Below are 18,635 nucleotides of genomic sequence, written 5' to 3' on the forward strand. Positions count from 1 at the left end.
AGTTTTTATGTTCCCTGCCAGCTTTCTCTCATAATCTTTTTTCCCTTTCCTAATTAAGCCCTTTGTCCTCCTCTGCTGGTCTCTGAATTTCTCCCAGTCCTCAGGTGTGCCGCTTTTTTTTGCTAATTTATATGTTTCTTCTTTGGACTTGATACTAACCCTAATTTCCCTTGTCAGCCACGGGTGCACTACCTTCCCTGGTTTATTCTTTTGCCAAACTGGGATGAATAATTGTTGTAGTTCATCCATGCAATCTTTAAATGCTTGCCATTGCATATCCACCGTCAACCCTTTGAGTATCATTTGCCAGTCTATCTTAGCTATTTCACGTCTTATACCTTCAAAGTTACCCTTCGTTAAGTACAGAACCTTTGGTTCTTAATTAACTATGTCACTCTCTTTGAGACAGTGTCACTCTCTTTGCTGGCATGTAATTAAATTGCCTCAGCTTTCCTACAACAGTGGTGTTACGAACTCAAGACAGCAGAGAATAGATATTTATTTTCGTCATTCAAATTTCTATTTTACATGCCTGACAAGATAACATTTGCACTAATTTCATACACTGTATACAGTATAAATCAGCTTCCTCATGACAAAGTGAAACTAAGCCATACGAATTAAAAAGTCCAAAAGATGCATAAATACACTCAGCACAAGCCTAGAATTTACTGAGATACAGTCCAACCTTTTCAGCTGTGCCGCCCAGCAATGCCTGCTTTGATCCTAGCCTAATCACAGGACAATTTACAATGACCAGTAAACCTACCAACCAGTAGGTCTTTGGGACGAAAGCCACATAGCCATGAGAAGAACATATAAACTCCTTAAAGATTGCAGTAGGAATTGAACCTAGGTCATTGATACTGTAAAGCATTGATACCACTGCCCTGTAGTGTTTTTTTTTCAAAAATCATAAATGATCCCTGCTCTTGAAGATTATTCCATAACCTGCATATGTATCCCAACTGATTATAGAGCTTTGCCCCATCATGAATGGAGGCCCTAACACAGACACATGAACAATAGCCAAGATTAACTGACACCTGAGAATAACAACCCAGGAGCCTAAACCAACAGGATACAAATGGAGACAAACAAGAGATTTAGCCAAGGAAAACAAGCGTATTGTTTAACTCATTCCCAGGCATTTAGTAGGTAAAAAAAAGTCAAGAATTTCTAAAATTTTAATTGCATAGTCGCGATATATCTATATCTATAGTCGCGATATACTACTACATTAACAAAGGTTTTCTTTGAAGCTACTGCATCTGTAACACTGGCTGTAAGTTATGACATTCCAAAATAGTCCAAACACTTTTTGTCCTGCTCTTCAGCGAACCTTACAAGAAAAGCAAAACAAAACAGGAAAGTTTTGCCTCTTATAAAGTAATTAAGCATCCTATAACTTGGATTCACACTGTTTTGATTGTCAATTCAATAGAATCAAAAAATTGCTGATAACCTAACAGCCATTACTCCAGATTTGCTTACTCAAAAAAAACCCTGTGGCTGACCTTTGTCAATGTGCTGAGCTAACAGAAAACTAGAGATGGTCAGAAAGCTTCCTGCTAAATGCAATTGAATTTTAAATGTAATTTCATGCTTACATTGATTCCAAGATATCTTATCTATCAAAGTCAATCGCTAATTTTAACACAAAAAAATTCAAATGAATGTGGCTTTTGAATTTATATTAACATTCAATTCAATGGGAGCACTCAAGTGTAATCCAAAAAGGAAATAGGCAAAGCAACACAACTTAAATTTCAAAAACAGAATAGCCAGTGATTGAATACAGTACTCCAATTTAGAGTTGTTCAATTGGAATGATCTTTGATTGGGTAACACAGATTGAACTGTTTTTGAATACCCACCAAACCACCATTCCAATGAGCTGAATAGTAGATTTTGATAGGAAGTTCTGAGTAGAGGACCAGGACACATGACAATTAATTTTCTGGCATCACACAATCAAATTATTTCAGGAAATTCTGGAAAAATTTCTCTCAAGCACAGAAAAGGAATCTTCTAGGTATGACTTGAATAAAAAGCTTTGAGTTATTATCATTTTTGCACGTGGTTAAATAAGGGAATGTAGGAAGAGAACAGATTACACAGAATAAAATTTTGCCAAAATTTTTTTTTTTAAAAAACAAGCATTGTAAATACTGTCATTTAAATTTATGGTTTTCAAAGAATCTTTAATTATTTTTGTGACCATCCTTTACATCAGCTATATTATTGAGGAGTGTTAAATAACTATATTGAAAATTACTTTTCCAGAATATCTACTGTAAAAATTCACCATACATTGAAGCATGCAAACTGATCTAAAGCAAAGATCATTACCAGCAATAATTTCCCTAGAGTGCTCGAGGTTTGGTAGAGTCTTAAATCACATCGGAAAAGCTGCCATAGCAATGAGAATCAGCAATTGATTTTTCAAAAGTTCATGAACAATTCTTAAAAATTAAAAATGGTCATTTGACAAAATCACCATGGGAGAGCAAATTAACAATCCTATCAGAAAGTTTCTATCTGCATTTCACAACCTAAAGTTCCAGTGGACCATTATTAATAAAAGCAGTTCTCTGCCCAAGTAAAGGGTGTATACTCCACACAATTCTACACAAAAGCAAAATCCCTCTTAGACGATATCTCAGCAATACAATTTTTGAAGTTTCCCTAAAAGGAATTTATAGCTCCCAAATTAAGAACTAAAAGACTTTCTGACAGGGGTAAAAACAGCACTGCATAAAGGAAAAATAAATTAGTCCAGGGAAGAAAGGTAACTTTGACATGACCTTACAACTCCTGGTCAAATTAGTTCTTCCCCCATGTTATCTTGACCAGGAAAATGTAATGAAATTGAGCAGACATAGAAAGTCACGACCAACTTAGTATCTCCCCACAACAGACCATTTCCCTCAACAAAAATAGATATTGCAGCACAGATTGCTTCAGTCCACCCAAAAATAGTTTGCAAAATCATAAAAGCCAACCATACATAGATAACCCTGAAATGACTGCAGATATTTTCAAATAACTAATATACTGTTACTCAGAAGCAGTGGATTTTCACATATGGGATCTGATTATCCTGTCTCAGAGGTTGACATCAGAACACCTTTCAAGAGGGTGAATCCTCGCAAGCCTTCAGGCCCTGATGGTGTACTTGGTAGGGCACTGAAAACCTGTGCCAAACAACAGACAGGAGTTTTCAAGGTTGTCTTCAATGCATGCAAGATGGCGCCGCATAGGGCAGCCGTGTTATGAGCTCCATTCCAAATCCACAGTATACTACTAATTTCTACAATTTTCTTGGCATTTTCTGTTCAAGTTGCTGATAGTCACATCAGATACAATAGACTGACCCTTCTGAACACTGGAAAGAAGGCATTTACCCACCATGTATCGCCTTTCATAAACTGGGATCCCCTGCTTGTGGGATTCATGGCAGACTCACCTTTTACACTGCACTACCTTGGAAGAAGCGCCGGAGGCGAGGGAGAAGGGCTGGCGGCCTGGTGAGGCTGAGACGACATGCAAATCAGCCACTGCTCCCTAGCACACTGCTGGCTAACGTTCAGTCCCTGGACAACAAGCTGTGCAAACTGAGAGCCAGAATCTCCTACCAGCGGGAAACAAAGGAATGTAACGTTTTATGCTTCGTAGAGACCTAGCTGATGGAGGAGATACCGGACCACGCTATCGAGCCCTCTGGGTTCTCCCTGCTCCAGGTGGACAGGTCAAAAAACCTCTCTGGGAAGAGTAAAGGAGGAGGGGTATGCTTCATGGTCAACAATGCTTGGTGCGACCCCCAGAACGTGCATGCCCTCAAATCCATTTGTTCCCCAGACCTGGAGTACTTGGTGCTGCTGTACGGACCTTACTGGCTGCCTAGGGAGTTCATGGCCGATATCATCACAGCAGTGTACATTCCAGTGCAGGCTGATACTGACCTGGCTCTCAAGGAATTGTACGATACCATCAACATGCTGGAGGCTACCTTCATTGTCGCTGGTTACTTTAATCGAGCGTCGATGACAGAAGTCTCTCCGAAGTTTCGCCAGCACATCCAGGTGAGCACTTGTGGAGATAATACACTTGACCACTGCTACACTCCATTCCACAATGCTTACAAAGCTCTCCTTCGCTCAGCTTTTGGAAAATCAGATCACTCTTCAATCCTGCTTTTGACAACATACAGGCAGAAGCTGATACAAGAGATGGCCATAGTTACAACCGTCCACTGCTTGGTCCAACCAATCAGCCTCCATGCTGCAGGCCTGCTTCGATGATATTGACTGGAATGTCTTTCATGATGAGGAGGTCTCCGAGTTCACAGATGGAGTCACATGCTTCATCAGGAAGTGCATCAGCAATGTTGTCCCCAGAAGTTGGTCAAGGTCTTCCTGAACCTGCAACCCCAGATCAATAGTTCTGTGCAAGCAACACCAACCACACGACATAGAGCTTACATTATCGGCAATCAGCAGGAGCTCCGGAGAAGCAGCTATGATCTGCGCAAAGCTATCAAGGCTGTGAAACAACAATACAGGGTCAAGATTGAGTCAAAATTCACAACAAATAGCACACGTGACTTGCATACCATCGCAGACTTCAAAGCCAAACGTCCTGGTGCCACCAACATTGCACCCTCTCTCCCAGATGAGCTCAATCACTTTTATACTCGGTTCGATGTCGCTAACTCTGAGCCTCTGAGGAAAGACACCGCTACAACCTGGTCATCTCTGAGGGTGAAGTACGCAGGTGTTTCCGAGTGGAGAATTGTAAAGCTGCGGGACTGGACGCATCCCAGGGCGAGTACTCAGGATGTGCTCAGCACAACTGGCAGGTGTGTTTACAGACATTTTTAATCTCTCCCTCTCCCAGTGTAGAGTGTCCTCCTGCTTCAAATTATCCACCATTGTCCCTGTACCAAAAAGACCAAGGTAACATGCCTGAACGACTGGCATCCTGTCGCACTCTCTTCAATAATAAGCAAATGCTGGTCAAATGAGAGGTTGGTCAAGGATTACATCTGCAGCTTGCTACCACCCAAACTGGACCCCCTACAATTCGCCTACTGACACAACTAATCGACAGACAACACAGTAGCCACTGCTCTACATACCATCCTTACACATTTGGAGAAGAAGGATGCTTACATGAGAATGCTGTTCTTGGACTATAGTTCAGCATTCAACACCATAATTCCATCCAAGCTCAACAGGAAGCTCAGAGACCTCTGCCTTGACCCTGCCTTGTGCAGCTGAATCCTGGACTTCCTGTCAGATTGCCAGCAGGTAGCAAGAATGGGCTTCCTCACCTCCACCCCTCTGACTCTCAACACTGGAGCCCCGAGGGCTGTGTACGAAGTCCCCTCCTTTATTCCCTGTATACCATGACTGTGTCGCAACCCACAGCTCTAATCTGCTAAATAAATTTGCCAATGACACTACACTGATTTGCCTCATCACAAACAATCATGAGGTGGCCTACAGGGAAGAAGTCACCTCTCTGACACAGTGGTGTCAAGAAAACAACCTCTCCCTCAATATCACAAAAACAAAAGAGCTGGTTATGGATTACAGGAGGAATGGAGACAGGCTAACTCCTATTGATATCAATGTATCTGGGGTTGAGAAGGTAAACAGCTTCAAGTTCCTTGGCATCCACATCACCGAGGACCTCATGTGGTCTGTACACACCAGCTGCGTGGTGAGAAAGGCACAACAGCACCTCTTTCACCTCAAACGGTTGAGGAAATTTGGTATGGACACCAAATCCTAAGAATTTTCTACAGGGGCACAATTGAGAGCATCCTGACTGGCTGCATCACTGCCTGGTATGGGAACTGTACCTCCCTTAATTGCAGGATTCTGCAGAGAGTGGTGTGGACAGCCCAGTGCATCTGTAGTTGTGAGCTTCCCATGATTCAGGACATACAAAGACAGGTGTGAAAAAAGGGAATGAAGGATCATTGGGGACCTAAGTCACCCTAACCACAATCTATTCCAGCTGCTACCATCTGGGAAACAGTACTGCAGCATTAAACCTAGGATCAACAGGCTCTGGGACAGCTTCTTCCACCAGGCCATCAGACTGATTAACTCACGCTGATTTGAGTGTATTTCTATGTTACACCGACTGTTCTATTTATTATAAATTACGATGATTGCACATTTAGATGGAGATGTAACGCAAAGATTTTTACTCCTCATGTATGTGAAGGATGTAAGAAATAAAGTCAATTCAGTTCTCTCACTGCTGCAGTTGGAAGTTCCCACCTGCTTTAAAAGGGCGACAATTATACCACAGCCCAAGAACAGGGTGAGCTACTTCAATGACTAACATCCAGTTGCACTTATATCTACTGTGATGAAGTACTTTGAGAAGTTGGTCATGGCCAGAATCAACTCCTGCCTAAGCAATGACCTGGACACACTACAATTTGCCTATCATTTCATCATTTTAGGTCTTCAGCGCATGCATTCTCACTGGCACTCCACTCGTCCTTAGAAAAACTAGACAATAGCAATACTTACCTCAGGCTATTGTTTATTGATTATAACTCAGCAGTCAACACCATCGTACCATCAGTACTAATCAACAAACTCCAAAACCTGAGCCTCTCTGTGCAACTGGATCCTTAACTTCCTCATCGAGTGAATACAGTCAGTGCAGACCATAAATAACATCTCCTCACTGTTAATCAACATTGGCATACCTCAAGGATGCGTGCTTAGCCCACTCTACTCTCTCTACACCCACAACCATATGGCATGGTACAGCTCAAATGCCATCTATAAAGTTGCTGATGACAACTATGGCAGGCAGGATTTCAGATGATGACAAGGAGGCATAGAAAAGTGAAATAGATCAGCTGGTTAAGTAGTATCACAACAACAACAACCTTGCACTCAATGTCAGTAAGACCAAGAAGTTGGTTGTGGACTCCGGTTCTCATTGACAGATCAGCAGTAGAAAGGGTGAGCAATTTCAAGCTCTTGGGGTGTCAACATCTCTGAAGATCTATCCTGGGACCGACATATTGACACAATTATGAAGAATGCACAACAGCAGCTATAATTCATTAGGAGTTTGAGACGACTTGGTATGTCACTTAAGACTCTCACGAATGTCTACAGACGTACCATGGAGAGCACTCTAATTGGTTGCATCACCGTCTGGTATGGAGAGGCTACTGCAGAGAATCAGAAAAGGCTGTGGAAAGTTGTGAACTCAGCCTGCTCCATCATGGGCACAAGCCTCCCTAGCATGGAAGAAACCTTCAAAGGGGGATGCCTCAAAAAACTGAATTGAATTTATTTCTTACATCCTTCACATATATGAGTAAAAATCTTTACATTTTGTATTTGCAATTTATAGTAATTTGTAATAAATTGTATGTACAACAGGACAGTCAATAAAGCACAGAAATACAACTGTATCAGCGTGAATTAATCAGTCTGATGGTCTGGTGGAAGAAGTTGTCCCGGAGCCTGTTTGTTCTGGCTTTAATGCTGTGGTACCATTTCCCAGATGGTAGCATCTATCATTAAGCTCTTTCAAATATTTTTTAAGAGAAACATTGGAATTTTCACTCTGCCTTTTCTTCTTAGACAGCTCTCAGCACAGAGGATAAATAGCTTCCAATACAGTTCTGAAACAACTGATGTGACCAAAGGGAGAGCTGCAGACTCTTCCAGTGAACAAGAAGGAAACACCAGGCAGGTCAGGCAGATGGATAGTTCGTAAGGTGCTGTATTTCTTCGCCCACAGAGGGCAACTCTGTACGCCTGATGGATAGGTTTGAGATGCCCAACATTATTCTAAATGCTGCTTCGCCACTTTGAACAGCCATGAAATTCCAAAGGGAATGATACATTTCTTTCAAGATGATTTTTAAAACATCCTTTATTTTTTTCTCATATACCTGCTAATCTCTTGTGACAGAGTTCAAAGGAGACAAATAATTTAATGCCTGTGGTCATTTATTCTGTATCCTGGCCTTAACAGTGCAATCAGAATATTTGGACAAGAAAACAACATTACCATTAAACAAACAGTTACAAACTTATTCCCAAGTGAGGACAGTGAATTACAATCTAATTATGCAACTCCAGAACAAATAACTAAACACAGCTTCTAAAACATCTATATACCTAAAGGCACACTATATTTCAAATACAAAGCATCAATGTATGACAAAGTTATTAATGTCATGCAAATTGAAGCCTATTTTGAAACCTATTCAGAAATAACATCTCAATTAAAAGCTATTAAAGTCAAATGACCCAAAAGCAGTCCTGAATTCGTTCACTCAATGAGATAAGACCGATATTTTGAGGCTGCAGCTGGTCTTCTTCAGCATATTAGAAAGCATTTACACCAATCATTTGGTGTGCAGACACACAGAAGCAATCAATACTTTCAATTATTCAGTCAGAAAAGACTTCCTCTTCAGATGGTTTTATCGTTATGCTGTGCTCATAGAGTCAATTCTAGCACAAGAAAATTTAAATCTTAGACTGTAGAAACTAATACTGTTGATCTTGGTTACTGCCACATCCACATAAAATGATACAATTTGTATCATATATAATACAGGGGCAACAATAAATTGTATTGAACAGTTCAATGCAGGAAAGTGTTTCCTGCTGATTGTGGGGCACACAAAACTACGAGGTTCTGTGGTAAACTGAAATGGGGAAGCAGTCAACGTAGACTTTCCTGGCCCATCAACTGCACAACAGAGATCAATGCACATTTTAAATTCAAATTCAGATAAACAGTTCATCATTTATCTTAACAATTACTCCAACAGTTGCTGTTCAGCCACATTCAGGAAATGAGTAAGCCATGAAAAATATGTTGCTAGATATTACGAGTTCACAAATGGTAAATTACGGCAATGCAGGTTACTTAGTAAATGCAAGCATGCCGTACACAGTTGTTTGAAACACCATCTCCATGAGAAACTGTCTGTTGTAACTTACTAATGTACAAACTGCTAGTTAGGTTTCTATGAAACAGTACCAATGTTCTAGACAGTTTCCGACAGATAGAAGGAAGTGAAAGAATGATGAGAAACTAATATTTGAGTTATTCTTGACTCTTTTTACATGTAAAAGGAAGTACTAAAAATACCCAGCAAGGTCAAGCAACATCTGTGGAAAGAGAACACAAGAGATTCTGCAGATGCTGGAAATCCAGAGCAACACACACAAAATAGTAGAAGAACTCAGCAGGTCAGGCAGTATATATGGAGGGAAATAAACAGTCGACATTTCAGGCCAAAACTCTTCATCGGGAATGGCTGACTAAGTGTTTTGGCCTGAAGCGTTGACTGTTTATTCCCTCCATTGATGCTGCCTGACCTGCTGAGTTCCTCAAGCATTTTGTTTGTGGAAAGAGAAGCAGAGGTAACTTTTTAGGGCAATGTCCTTCCATCAGGTTGTCTTCTGGGGTAAGATTAGATGTATTAAGAGTAACTGAATACAATGGAGTTCAGAGAAGTGAGGGGATACTTGACTGAAACGTTCTGAGAGGTCTTGATACAATGGATGCGGAGAGAATATTACCTTCAGTCGGAAATTCTCTAACAAGGGATGCTTGTTTAAAAATAAGGATAGCCCATTTAATGCAGCAATGAGGCAATCTCTCTTCCCCCACAGAGCATCATTAGTTTCTGGACAACTTTTCCTCAAGAGATGATGGAACTAAATATTTTTAAGGAATAGGTGAACAAAATCTCAATAAGTGGGTGAAAGTTTACATGGGGTGTTACGTACCCGTGACATGTGACAGTGATACCCTTGTCACGTGACTGGGGTTGAAGTTATACTGGACTTGAGGTAATGGTCTTGTGATGGTGGAGTGACGTCATTTTCCCGCCAGTAGAGATCATGTGACAGGTTTTTTTTTTATACAGGGTATAAAAGGAAGACCCCACCCTGTGGGGAGGGGCAGTTCGTGGCTGGATTTGCCAAGTTGACTTCATGCCACTGCGTGATTTAATGTGATGACGCAGTTTAGTTGAAAGATGAAGTTTTATCTAATGCCTAAAGTTTAAAAGGTCATTGCCAGCAGTTTCTTTACTGTGGAGAGTGAAGATAAAAGTTTGGAAGTTAAAGATCGAGGAGAATCGATTTTCGACGGTGGATTGGGTTCGACCTTGTGTGATCCTCATTCGGAAGGATTTCGTTGACTGTTCTCGTGTTAATCTCTGCTGGGATAGCAGGAGATTGAGAATAGTGTGGAAGCAAAGGTCAGTGCCTTTAAACCCGTTACGTTTCATAAAATTCTACGTGGGAAGAGTTCGACGCCGGGGATCGAAGGAAAACAACGTGGAAGAGAATTTAAATCGCCTTAAAAAGTCTCTCCTTTTAAATGGACTGAGCATTTTGAACTTTTGGCAATATCGCTTTAAACAACTGTTATTGCAACATCGCTTTAAGAATTGTGAAGCTGCCGCACAGCAGCTGTTTTCTGGTTACGTTAGTGTTTGTTTACTTTTGGGGGGTTTGTTTTCAGTGTTTAATAAACGTGTTATTTGTTATAAAAACCCTTGCCTAACTCACATATATTTATTGTTGCCTGAATACGTAACAGGGGACAAAATCAGCCATAATCATATTAAACGGTGGAGTTGGTTCAAGGAACAGAGTGGTCTATTCCTATTCCTGGTAGGTTTATGCATTCATTTGTACTTGATTGATTGAAAATTGGGTTGAAGAGATGAATTATAGTGATTTCTAGATGCAAGTCATGTTCCTTGGGGATGAAGAAGTTAAAGTGTTGATGTGTCGAAAGTATTTAAAATAATAAAGGAAGTTGAGATCATGAACTGAACTGGAACTATGCCACATGAAAGAAATCCATGATAGACACCTTCGAGCAATGAAACAAAAAAATTGCAAGCAAGATTTATCTAAAAGTCCATAAATCCAAAATAAATTGACACATTTGGAAGAACTGAGTATATTTCATGCAAGTAAGAATTACGCCTCTCAAATGCTGGCATGATTGTTCATGCAAAAAATGAGCAACATAACTACTTCTTTTATAATCACTTACTCACATTATAAATTATTTAAGTTTTTAACTCCATAATGAATCTTTTTTTAAACTATGTAGCACATCATAGACTGAAGATTCCATAAAGGGCTAACATATAAAGAATGCTTTAGTCATGTCTGAAACTTCAAAATTATTTATCAGCAATAATCTAACAAAGATATAATCGTTTTATCCCTTTCAACCATCACAATGACCTGGTGCCCCCAGCTCTATGCACCTGATGGTTTGCTGTTTCCCTTTAGGAATTCCTAAAATCCACTCGAGAATCCTGATTCACTAAAATAATGCTTCCCACCCACAAACTAGCAGATAGCAAGTGCAGCATTTATAATTGTATCTGCCCAAGAGACAAACTGAATGAAATGTACTGAAAAGGTCAAAGGAGAATATCAGTGCAATGGTTTATAACAGCTTCCTGGCATAATCTTTTATATTTAATATATAATCGATTATATTTGGACTACAGCACTGTTTCATTCTTAACAAAGAAACCTAATGTTGATAAACAACACAGTATAAATTTGTGTGGTTACCTGTTTCAGTTTTATTGGCAAATCCTGCTGCTTGTTTGATAGCAGCTGCAGTTAGTGCTAATCCTTTGCTTCTTCTTAAGCCATGTTGCAGCACAGTCTCAAACTGAGCACACAGACAGATCACCCTGTTAACAGAGCAAGTGAAATGTATGACAGAAGGATTGTTCGGAGCCAAGACTACAAATCTAATACTTGCTGAAACCTGAGATGGCAAAGCATTTCCTAAAAAGTTTCATTCTGCTAGGATTTGTGAACACCAATAAAATTGGACATGAGAACATTTGAACAAATATTCCAAACGTGAACAAGAACCCCATACGTAAATTACTGAAAAATCGGATACAAGTAACCATGTACAATGAAAAACAAATCATCTCTTAAAAGGACAAGAAACTCTGCAGATGCTGGAAGTTTTAAGTAATACACACAAAGTCTTTGAGGAACTCATCAAGTCAGGTAGCATCTATGGAGGGGAATAAACAGTTGATGTTTTAGACCGAGACCCTTCATCAGAAATGGAAAGGGGAAAGAATCATATTTTACAATTGTAGGTGACGTTAACCTTAACCCAATATGTTTAATTTCTCTAAAACAATTTATAATCTAACTTGCAATTATTTACATTGCCAAAGCTCAAGTCATTTTAATGTTGTTTTTTGATGTTATGCTTAGCAAGCACTACATTGATTTCAGTTACCTAAATATTTTCAATATATGTCAGAAAATTCTTTCCTGATGAAGCATAACAAGGAAGTGAAGTTTGAAAATAGAGTTCTGCACATCAGTAGAATATATTGTAATTCACAGTTTAAAATGAACATAAAACTGTACAGCACTGGCCCTTCAGCCCATGATATTCTGCCAAACTGAATAAACCTACTCAAGAATCAATCTAGCCTTACCCTTTTACACAGCCCACAACCCTCTATTTTTCTTACATCCATATTCCTTTCTAAGCACCTCTTCAATGTCCCTGTTGTTCCAGCCATACCACCACCATCAGCAGTGTGTTCCAGCACATAACACTCCGTGTAAAAAAAACTCCTACCTTTGACATCTTCCGTAAACTTTCCTCCACTCAACTGAAATGGATGTTTCCTAAAATCCCCACTCTATCTATGGCTCCTAGTATTATACACTACTATCAAGTCACCTTTCATCCTGCTTCACTCCAAAGAGAAAAACACCAGTTCACTCAACCTTCCTGCATAGGGCACGCTCTCTAATCCAAGCAGCATCCTGGTAAATCTCCTCTGTGCCCTCTCCAAAGCTTCCACATCATTTCTAAAATGAGGCAATCAGAATTGAACACAGGACTCGAAGTGTGGTCTGACCAGGCCTCCATAACAAAGATGTTAGAGTGTATTATCAAAACAACCTTTGCCAGTCTTCAGGTTTCTGTTCTAGAAAAAGCCAGAAGGCAAAAATACATCCTGTTCACCGTCTAAGTGCATTCAACTAAAACAGACACTAAGTCACTAGATAATATTAACTCTGTAATAACACTGTTCCCAGTTCAAATTCAATGAGAAGAAATGTGAAAGTTTAAATCCATTTCACCTCCAGAATAATGTAATCAAAATGTAGTCCTTTAAAGCAGACACAGAATGATGAGATAACCAAGCACACTGCACAAAATGTCACCAATTTAACAACAGTTTGTTCAAACTGCACTATCATCTGCTTTGAACAAATTTCATCAACATAAAATAACCAGAAACTAAACAAAATCTCATTATTGTTCCATTTCTGCAGAGAACCAATTGTCATACTTACCAAGGACGGGTGATTGATAAGTTTGTGGCCTACGGTAGAAGGAGTCAATTTTAGAAAACCTAGCACATTTATTTTTCAACATAGTCCCCTCCTACATTTACACACTTAGTCCAGCGGTCGTGAAGCATACGGATCTTGGACCTCCAGAAAGTGTCCACAGCAGGGGTGATTGATAAGTTTGTGGCCTAAGGTAGAAGGAGATGAGTTATATAGCTCTCGTTACATGCACATACAGTTCAACCCTTTGAGTGATTATGCAAAAAGGTTGAAATTAATAACATCTCCTTCTGCCTTAGGCCACAAACTTATCAATCACCCCGATGAGTTTTTAACTTCAAACTTTCTGCATAATCGCTCAAAGAGTTTAACTGCATGTGCATGTAATGAGAGCTCATCTCCTTCTACCTTAAGCCACGAACTTATCAATCACCCCTGCTGTGGACACTTTCTGGAGGTCCAAGATCCATATGCTCCATGACCGCTGGACTAAGTGTGTAAATGTAGGAGGGGACTATGTTGAAAAATAAATGTGCTAGGTTTTCTAAAATTGACTCCTTCTACTTAGGCCATGAACATATCAATTACCTCTCGTAGTATTTAGAAATACTGACCAGAAAGGATTAAACAGAATGGGTAGATGTCACCTCCCTAGGCAAACTAAATTAAAGAATTATCAACAAGAACACAGTGAAACGAGGGTGTGGGGTAGTCTTTTGGACAGGCCCACGTCGAGAATGGTTGCTTTGTACATTTATTTAATTTCCATTTGCAAGATGATCCAATTTATCTCTAAAGCATAGGCATGGTGTTTATGAAGTAATCAAACCTGCAAGATGAGTCTGCACCACAACTAAATAAACTAAAACGCCAAGTTAAATGAAGGCGAAATGGAAGGACAGACCTGACATGTATGCTCTATGCTCCCTGACAGCAAGACACTGAAAATGACTACAATGGAACATCAAAGTGCTATCACTGAAGTATCATAAGCAAATTTATCACTCCGTTTTCACACAATAAGCTTTTTCTTTCACAGCAATTTACTAAAGGTAGAATTCAGACTAAGAAATCAGTGCATGTTCAGTGCTTGGTGAAAGTGTCAAGAGTAGTTTGAAAAAGTGTTTTTTTTTTTTAAAGCTTCTTAAACAGAGGCAAATAATGCAATGTCAAAGCTACCCAGATCAGGTGATTCATCCACTAAATTCAGCAAGCCTTTCTCATACCTACTGTAGCGTATCAATCTCTGGACTTTTCAAAATTTCATTTTTCTTTGCTAAGAAACCAGCAGAATGTTGTTGTATGAAGACTGATGCTGCCTGACTTGCTGAGTTTCTCCAGCATTTTGTGTGTGTTGCTCTAGCTTTCTAGAATCTCATATTTTGACTGATGTACTTGTTTAGCACTCAAGCCACACTCTCTCCCTCCATGAGTAAATTTTGTATTTGGTCTCTGACCAGCTCACCTCACTGTTACAACTCTTTTTCCATTCAAATGGCTACCAAGTACTTTTGGATTTCTTTTTACGTTTGCCACCTATCTTCTCTCGTGCTTTCCCTGTGTTGCTCTGATTTCCTTCTGAATTCCCCACTGTACTTTCTGTAACCAACCTGATTCTCAGTGGGTTCTACTTTATTCCCTAGCCTTTTGTTTGCCCAAGAAGCTCTGGTTTTAATTTCCATGCCCCTCTCCCTCAGGGTATTGTCCCTGGACTAAAGATGAAACAGCTGAACCTTAAATTACAGTGCTGCCTGCAAAAGCCTTGAGTCTCTCAGTTCTGTTTCCAACCCCCAGCCAAATTAGTTCAAACCCTTTTCCACAGCATGAGTAAACCTTCCCACGAGAATACTGCCTTCAGTTCTGTTGAGATGCAATCTACAAGATTTACAGGCATCTAGTTCCCCTAGAATGACTACATCGAAGACTGCATTGTTGCTGTTTCCTGCACCCATGCTGAGCTCATCAACTTCATCAACATTGCCTCCAACTTCTGCCCTGCCCTCAAATTTACCTGTTCCATTTCCAACAACTCCCTCCCCTTTCTCGATCTCTCTGTCTCCATCTCTGGAGTCAGCTGATGTATTTTATAAACCCACTGACTCTCACAGCTACCTGGATCATACCTCTTCCCACCTTGTCACTTGTAAAATTGCCATTCCCTTCTCTCAATTCCTCCATCTCCGCGACATCTGCTCTCAGAATGAGGCTTTTCATTCAAGAACTAACAAGATGTCCTCCTTCTTCAAAGAAAGGGGCTTTCCTTTCTCCACTACCAACACTGCCCTCAACCGCATCTTTTCCATTTCATGTACTTCTGCCCTCACCCAACCACTGCCACCCCACCAGTGATAAGAACTCCTCTTGTCCTCACCTCCCACCCCGCCAGTTTCCAGGTCCAGCATTTAATTCTCTGAATCTTCTGCCATCTCCAACAGGATCACACCACCAAGCACATCTTCCCCTCTCCCCCCTCCACTTTTTGCTCTCTACAGAGATTGCTCCCTACGTGACGCCCATGTTCACTCATCCCTCACACTGATCTCCCTCCTGGCACTTATCCTTGCAAGCAGAACAAGTGCCACACTTGCCCCTATGCCTCCTCCCTCACTACCATTCAGGGCCCCAAACAGTCCTTTCAGGTGAGGCAACATTTCACCTGTGAGTCTGCTGGGGCCATCTACTGTATCCAGTGCTCCTGGTGAGGCCTCCTGTGTATAGGTGAGACCCAACACAGACTGGGAAACCACTTTGCCAAGCAACTATGCCAAAAAAAAGTGGGACCTCCCATTTGCCACCCATTTCAATTCTACTTCCCATTCCCATTCCTGCAGGCCAGTCCACGGCCTCCTCTACTGCCGCAATGTTGCCACACTCAAGTTGGAGGAGCAACACGTTCTACTCCTTTAATTCCTATAATAATATACTAGGATGGTACCTGGGTTTCAGCACTTAAGTTACAGAGAAAGGTTGAACAAGTTAGGTCTCTATTCATTGGAGCGTAGAAGGTTGAGGGGGGATTTGATCGAGGTATTTAAAATGTTGAGAGGGATAGATAGAGTTGACGTGAATAGGCTGTTTCCATTGAGAGTAGGGGAGATTCAAACGAGAGGACATGATTTGAGAGTTAGGGGGCAAAAGTTTAAGGGAAACACGAGGGGGTATTTCTTTACTCAGAGAGTGATAGCTGTGTGGAATGAGCTTCCTGTAGAAGTAGTAGAGGCCAGTTCAGTTGTGTCATTTAAGGTAAAATTGGATAGGTATATGGACAGGAAAGGAGTGGAGGGTTATGGGCTGAGTGCGGGTAGGTGGGACTAGGTGAGATTAAGAGTTCGGCACGGACTAGGAGGGCCGGAATGGCCTGTTTCCGTGCTGTGATTGTTATATGGTTATATGGTTATAGGAATCTGACTCAAAAGCAAACAATGCAATAAATGTATACTGTAAATTAATCACACTAAGAACAAATGAGAGTGTGTCTTACCTACTATCCGCATCTGATGCAATTTCCTTTCTTCCACCAAAGCGAATCTGGCACTATATTTGAAAAAGGGAGAGTTTTATCAGCAATGAAAACAGTAAAATGTACATAAAACTTATGAAACACTGGGGACTTGACAACCCTCTCAAGGCAAACTTTTTTTTTTAAAAAAAAGAGATACAGCACAGTAACAGGTCCTTCCGGCTCAACTACATCCATGTAACCAATAACCTACTAACCTTTTGGAATGTGTGAGGAAACTGGAGTACCTGGAGGAAACTCAACACAGTCAGAGTGAGAAAGTACAAACTCCTTACAGATAGTGGCAGAATTGAACCCAGGTCACTGACACTGTAATAGTGTTATACTAACCATTAAGCTACCATGTCACGCCAAATTAATACCCATCTTTCTCTATATATCAACAGAGATTAGACTGGGTTAAGTGTGGTAAGGGGTTAACATATGAGGAGTGTTTGGGAACTCTGGGCTTGTACTCACTGGAATTTAGAAGAATGCGGGGGGATCTCATTGAAACCTACCAAATGTTGAAAGGACTAAATAGATTGGATGTGGAGAGGATGTTTCCTATGGTGGGGGTATCCAGAACTAGGGAGCACAGTCTCAAAATTGAGGGGCGACCTTTTAGAACAGAGGTAAGGAGGATTTTTTTTTTAGCCAGAGAGTAGTGAATCTGTGGAATGCTCTGCCACAGACTGCAGTGGAGGCCAAGCCCATGGGTATATTTAAGGCTGAAGTTGATCATTTCCTAATCGATCAGGTCATCAAAAGATACAGCGAGAAGGCAAGTGTATGGGGTTGAGTGGCATCCGAGATCAATCATGATGGAATGGCAGAGCAGGCTCAATGGGCTGAATACAACACATACAAAATGCTAGAGAACTCAGCAGGCCTAGCATCATCTATGGAAAAATGTGGTCGACATTTCAAGTCGAAACCCTTCGGCAGGGTTTCAACTCAAAACGTTCTCTGTACTTTTTTTTCCCCATTGAGGCTGCCTGGCCTGCTGAGTTCCCCCAGCCTTTCGTGTGTGTTGCTCGGATTTCCAGATTCTGCTCCTGTGTCTTATGGTCTTATGGTCTATTCAGCCAAATAATTTCTGACAATACTTATATGCATCACATCTGCTTTTGCATGAACACACAAATGTCAAAGTCAAATTCCACTCCCACCTACCTCCAATGACAGAATAGCAAATAGCTTTTAATACTGTACATTTCATAAAACTTTTAATTTCAACATGTGCACTATCTAACAAGCTTCAAACAAGCTTTTCTCCCCACAAATGATTGAGACAACATACCATACCGACATCTAGGTATGGAAACAGAAGAATCGGAGTTGAAAAGATTCTTGAATAAAAACAGCTTTGATATTTCTCACAAAGTTTACAATGACAGTATTTTTTCCTGCAAAAAAGTCTGAAACTTGGATATTTTGTGGAATCACAAACATCACAGTAAAAGTAACAAGTTATTTGGAAAAAGAGAGGTTGAAGCAACTGACAATGATCAGTTTGCTTAACAATAATCCCGAAGCAAAAGCAGGTGAACTGTAAAGGGGCCTTCATACACTGTAAATCCCTGGTCAAAGTGGATGGTATCAAGCTTTTGCATCACATAAACACGGAAGTCCTACATAACTGGTAGAAAGAGCATAAAACCTCAAAATCTATCCATCTACAAGACAATCTACAGTTTCCACACTGTAGATTGTAGTATCAGTCAATTCAGAACCCA

General features: G+C 40.5%; 1 protein-coding gene across 3 annotated transcripts in view; it reads right to left on the bottom strand.

Moving 5' to 3' along the window:
* snx29 (sorting nexin 29) overlaps positions 1-18,635 on the bottom strand; it is a 542,857-nt gene that overhangs the window by 494,235 nt on the left and 29,987 nt on the right. For all 3 annotated transcript variants that reach the window (XM_073060488.1, XM_073060489.1, XM_073060490.1), the window contains exons 3-4: positions 16,879-16,931; positions 11,625-11,749 (exon numbers count right to left, since the gene is read on the bottom strand). In XM_073060488.1, coding sequence (XP_072916589.1) covers positions 11,625-11,749; positions 16,879-16,931 — 178 coding nt within the window. The remainder of the gene's footprint in view (positions 1-11,624; positions 11,750-16,878; positions 16,932-18,635) is intronic.

This window comes from Hemitrygon akajei, chromosome 11 (genome assembly GCF_048418815.1).
Source record: "Hemitrygon akajei chromosome 11, sHemAka1.3, whole genome shotgun sequence".
Classification (NCBI taxonomy): domain Eukaryota; kingdom Metazoa; phylum Chordata; class Chondrichthyes; order Myliobatiformes; family Dasyatidae; genus Hemitrygon; species Hemitrygon akajei.